We start from the raw sequence: 5,999 nt of genomic DNA, 5'->3' as shown, positions 1-5,999 counted from the left end.
AGAATTTATTCGCGATTGCAATGGCGGGCGTCCCACAAGTAGGAGCGCCTATGGACACAACATGACAGCCTTTATACCCTGTTGTCTCCCCTTTGCCTCCCCCCCCTCCCCTGTTTCCCCACTGGCTGGGTACTCCAGGTTCACAATCTTATCAGAAGGTTTACATTTGCTGTTTACTTGTTAGTTTATTTGTTATCTGGTGTCAGTTGATAGTCATCCTGTTGTCTCCAAGATGTCTCGGTGCTCTCCTTGTCCTATTGATATGGTAATTTTCTTTGAAGTCATCATCGTTAAACAAAGAGCACTGGAGGATGATGTCAGGCCTTCCCAATGTCAGGCGCTTCCTCGGGTATGCCATGGCTTGTTTCCTGGTTTGCTCTCCTGCAGGATATTCTTGGAGTGTGTATACAGAGTGTGCGTTCCTGGGAAGGTTCGTCTATACAATAAGTGATCTAAACTTATTAGAGATTCTCCCCAGGCTAAGTAGAAGGACTCCCAAAAAGAACCACGACAGCGGAGATCATAAAACAAAAATAACATTATACAATTCTAATGCAGAAACAACATCTGTTTCCCACAATTTCCCTCTTTTCTTTTTTTTTTTACACTGTTGATTTCTGCAAATTTTTGTTCTTTAAGGCATTATCGTATACATTTCCTCCTCTTCTTCACTTTCCTCATTCCCCATTTCCTCTAATACCATCATTTTATTCGAATACAATGGTGGCTCCATTAGCGTTTGTTTTAATAGTGCTGTTTCAATCAATCGCTGTACCAATCCTCTCACACAGGGGATGACACAGCACCCAATAGTCACCAGGGCTCCTGCTACTGTAATCAGAGAGGTAAATATTGATATAATTGCCCCTTTCCATTTACCAAACCAGGAATCCACCCATCCACTGATAGAGGTATCTATTCCTGAATTCTCTGCCAATTCATCAGCAAGAGTGGTAAGTCCTTGCAATGCCTTAGTTATTGTGCCGTCTGGGGCTGTGTTATTGGGGATGAAAGTGCAGCAGCGAGTACCTAACATTACACATACACCTCCTTTTTCTGCTAGCATCATATCTAGAGCAATCCTATTTTCCCAGGCCATCTTACTTGTGGCATCTAATTGTTCTGCAATTCCCTTAATGGCACTTTTTGTATAATTTATAAATCGCTGTTGATTATAATAGATGTAATTAATCCAGTCTACATTTTTGTTAATTGTTACCCACCAAAACAGTGACTCAAACCCTGCAACAATTTGATTTCTTGCCTTAAATTCATCAGGGACACCCCTAGGCACTCCAATTGGATCTATATATATTGAGTCATCAAATGATACTCCTAAGCTTCTTTTGTTTCTTCCAGGATTTTGGGAGACTCCTTTTTCAAATGCCAGGGTGAATGGTATAACTAATTGAACAAGTGCACAGGTGCCTCCCCAATTGGATGGGAGAGTGGACCGTAAGACCTTCCCCCCGCAATACCACCAGAGGTCCGCCCTGGGGATTCCTAATCTGGAATAGTTCCCTGCCAAATCTTTCGTAACATTCAAGACCTCACTGCATAGGGAAAAGTTCCCTATAAGCCTGGTAGCCTTTACACCCTGCCGTGAGAGGCAGGCTGTATGATTACCTATGGCTGTGGAGAATGTAGGAGGGATCTGGACATCTGTCTCAGACATTGGAGGGAACAAGAGAGAGAGAGATTTGCAGGCTTCATTTCCCCAGGCGGTTTTCTCCTGGTACAGGGCAATTATGCATTGCATCCCCTGGGGATCCTTGGTCCATCCCAGAGAAAAGGGCACCACCTGAGCTATAGGCCATCCAGATGCACAAGCATAGCAGTTGCTATGGTTGAGACTCTGGACAGTATACTTAATCCATTCTACCCAGGCATTAGCATCCCCATATCCTGTTTCAATTTCAAATGTTTGTCTAAGATCTTTTATCTCTTTAACTGTCACAATTGTGGGGTTTTTAGGAATATTTTTCACCCCCTCATTGAGTTTTTCCTCATTCTGGACACTCAGGGTGTCATCCGGGAGTATATCCCATACGGCTATCCGGAATCTAGCTGTTGGATCTTTTCCACGTATGTCTATCCCAAGTCCAAAGGTGATATTAACAAGATTATCAGCCTCGTTAATTGTTATTGTCACTGGATTGCATTGTAAGGGCTGACAGTTTGGTTGGGCAGTTCCTTTAAAGATGCTTATTCGATCTTTTAATGTATGTGCCCATGGAGCATCAAATATCCCAGGTATATATGTCCAACCTCGATAGGTGGTTGTCCACCATACATTATTCCATCCATTACAAGGGAATCCTTTATTCATACCCAGTTAGGGACAGAGATATTTATTTTCACTACTTAGTTGTCGTTGAGTATTCAAACTTCCACAGGCTATTACCTGGCAAGCATCAAATGTGACAGTCTGGGGTACTTTCTTTCTTGTAACATTTACCCAAATCTTAATAGGGTATCCCCCTAATCCTCTCTGAAAGTCATCCTTTTTCCAAGCCATCACTTGACTAAGGCTTTCCCTAAAACAAGTCGTTATCAAGATCAAAATAACAAGTGGGTTCTTCCCCAGCATTGTTGTCAAACCTTATGTTTTCCTAATAATTACAAAGATAACAAATGGGATATACTCTGTTACAACAGTACATTAATTCTATACAGGCTTTACTACTAAAAATTCTTTCTAGACATTAATTCTATGCAAGCATTACTACTCTCCCACTTACATATACTATTTATTTAATTACTTGAGAAGTTAAAGATTAGTTTAAAATGACTTCACAATTCCCTCCTCCTAATTCTTATCTTTAAAGGTTCTTCTGTGACAATGGCTTCCCATGCCTCAGGGCTAGTGGATGCTTTTACCCGAGTGTAGTGAGTCCATCCCTTTTCAGCAGTTCTCACAGCTGTTTCAGTCATTAGAAGTACTTGAAATGGTCCTTCCCAGTCAGGCTGTAGTTTTGTCTCCTTCCACGTCTTGATCAGGACCCAGTCCCCTGCTTGAAATTGATGAACTGGAAATTCCAAAGGCGGTGTTTGTGCTAATAGTCCTTGGACTCTGAGAGCTGATAAGGAGGATGATAACCCGAGTATATAGTTTTTAAGAAATGCATCTTTAGTTTCAAACTGTGGTATCTCATTTTTCTTTCCCAGATATGGCAATCCAAACAACATTTCATATGGAGAAACCCCCACATCTTTTCTTGGTGCTGTCCTTATTTGGAGAAGTGCCAAGGGCAAACATTTGGTCCAAGGCAGTCGAGTCTCCAAGACTAACTTAGTTAGGTGTCTTTTTATGGTCTGATTCATTCGTTCCACTTTCCCTGATGATGGAGGATGCCACGGGGTATGAAACTCCCACTTAATCTCTAGAGTATGCATTAGTTTCCGTAAAATTTGTGATGTAAAATGACTACCTTGATCTGAATCAATGTGCTCTACTACTCCATATCTAGGGATTATTTGTTCCAAAATTACCTTGGTTACCATATTTGCAGTGGCAGATACTGATGGAAATGCTTCCACCCACCCAGTTAAGTGATCTACTAGAACCAGTAAGTATTTTACCCTACCCACTTTGGGAAGTTCTGTAAAGTCTACTTGAATACTTTGGAAAGGTCTAATCCCTGGTTCCCTTCCCCCTGCAGACCAACTACGAATGACCTTGTTATTTACCCTCCGGCATGTTGCACACCCTCTACAGACCTGTTTAGCCAGTGTGTACATCCCTGCACATACATATTTCCTTAGTACAGCATCACACATAGCCTGTACTCCCCAGTGACTCCCTTGATGCAAGATGGTTAAAATCTCCCTTGTTACTGCTTTGTTTAACAATTCTCTCCCATCTGGAAGGATACATCTCCCTTCAGATTCTATGGCCCCCAAATCCCTAAAAGTGTCTTTTTCTTTTTCACTGAATACCTGCCCTGGGGAAGGAGGAGGTATCTCAGGCACAAGATAGTTCATGATAATTTTTGACTGTAAAGCAGCTTCACGGGCTGTTTTATCTGCTATTCGGTTTCCCTGAGCAATAATTGAATTCCCCTTCTGATGTCCTTTTATATGCACTACTGCAATTTCAGTGGGTAATAGTAAATTTTCCAGGATTTGTCTGATCAGTGCTTCATGAACCAATTCCTTTCCTTTACTATTGATTAGTCCTCGTTCCTCCCAAATTTTTCCAAAGGAATGTACCACTCCATACGCATATCTTGAGTCTGTGAATATAGTTCCCTCCTCTCCTTTAAGGAGGTTAAGGGCTCGATTCAGGGCATATAATTCACATGTCTGAGCTGACCAATTACTAGGCAGCTGGCCCATCTCTCTTACCTCCCCTTCTGCCCCCTGTACTATGGCATACCCATTGTACCTTTTTCCATGCACCACCCTTGAGGATCCATCAATAAACAAAAGCTTTCCTTCACCAAGAGGAGTGTCTTGCAGGTCAGGTCTTACTTTTGTCTGATATTCAATTAAATCCAGACAATTATGTTCTATATTTTCCTCTTTTTCTTCCCACTTCCACAAGAAAGTGGCTGGGTTTAAGCAAGATTTAGTGATAAACACTAAATCATTTTTTTCCATCAAGATTACTTCATACTTCAGAATTCTAGAGTCAGTTAACCACCTCCCAGCTTTCTGAGTTAAAATGGTTTTCACCTGATGTGGAGTCGTAACCACTAGTTGTCTCCCAAAAGTAAGTTTTCTGCTCTCCTCCACCAGGAGGGCAGTTGCTGCTACAGATTGGATACACTCTGGCCATCCCCGAGACACTGGATCCAGCAGTTTAGATAGATAGGCCACCGGCTGGCGCTTATCTCCCCATTCCTGAGTTAGCACTCCCAAAGCTGCCCCCTTATCTACAGTGACCAATAATTGGAAGGGTTTATTTAAGGCAGGAAGAGCTAAGACTGGAGCAGTAATTAAACTTTGTTTTAGCTCTTTTATTAATTCCCTTTCCTCAACAGTCCATTCAAGGATGTTAAGCTCTCCATCTAATAATTTAAGATACAATCCTCTGGTTTTCTGAGCATATGACTCTATCCAGAGTCTGCAGTATCCTACTACCCCTAGGAATTTCCTCAATTCCCTCTTTGTTTTGGGCAAGGGTAGCTCGATAATTCCTTGAATCCTTTCTGGGGTTACTTTGCGCTTTCCTTCAGAGACTAGGTGTCCCAAATACCTAACTTCTTTTTCTACGTACTGCAGCTTATCCTTTGATACTCTCAATCCTTGCTTCCCTAGAAAATTTAGCAGCTCGTTTGTGGCTCTTTTAACTTCTGCTTCTTCTAGTCCTGACAATAAGAGATCATCTACATATTGTAGGAGTAACACTCCTTCTGGTGGCTGGAATTGTTCTAATATTTGTTTCAAAATTTGCCCAAACAAATTTGGTGATTCTGTGAAGAACCCCTGGGGTAGGACTGTCCACCGATACTGCTGTTTCCGCCCACTTTCAGGATCTTCCCATTCGAAGGCAAATATGTCTCTGCTTTCGTGATCCAGTGGAACAGACCAAAAGGCATCTTTCAAATCTATAACACTAAACCACCTATTTTCATTTGGTATTTTACTCATCAAGGTATATGGGTTTGGAACCACTGGATGCCGTTTTTGTACTATTTCATTAATTTTTCTCAAGTCTTGCACTAATCGGTAGGAACCATCAGGTTTCCTGACTGGTAAAATGGGGGTATTGAAGGGTGACATACATGGTTCCAACAATCCATCCCTTAGTAATCCCTGTATCACAGTTTTAAGGCCAATACGTTCCTCAAATGGAATTGGGTATTGTCTCTGTCTTATAATCTCATATTTTTCTTGTAATTTTATTTTCAAAGGGGTTATTCTTAGCCCCCCCCTATTTCCTTCTTTTACCCAGACCACAGGGTCTATTTCTCTCTCATCTACCTCAGTTAATATATTCATTGAGACAGTTATTCCGTCTTGGTGGGTTGCTATTTGAATTCCTAATTTCATCA

At 41.5% G+C, this 5,999-nt stretch overlaps 1 protein-coding gene across 1 annotated transcript; it reads right to left on the bottom strand.

Moving 5' to 3' along the window:
* Positions 1 to 634: 634 nt before the first annotated feature.
* Positions 635 to 2,329, bottom strand: LOC122191719 (endogenous retrovirus group FC1 Env polyprotein-like). Its single transcript, XM_042892092.1, has one exon. It carries the CDS (start codon positions 2,327 to 2,329, stop codon positions 635 to 637), a length of 1,695 nt encoding a protein of 564 aa, XP_042748026.1.
* Positions 2,330 to 5,999: the final 3,670 nt, after the last annotated feature.

Source organism: Lagopus leucura, unplaced genomic scaffold, assembly GCF_019238085.1.
Source record: "Lagopus leucura isolate 7727_CA_CO unplaced genomic scaffold, USGS_WTPT01 34959-0_obj-0_obj, whole genome shotgun sequence".
Lineage (NCBI taxonomy): Eukaryota > Metazoa > Chordata > Aves > Galliformes > Phasianidae > Lagopus > Lagopus leucura.
This window is presented reverse-complemented; position numbering and strand designations above follow the sequence as displayed.

Coding starts and splice junctions, on each gene's coding strand:
- LOC122191719 (XM_042892092.1), bottom strand. CDS start 2,329: ATGAATAAAGGATTCCCTTGTAATGGATGGAATAATGTATGGTGGACA.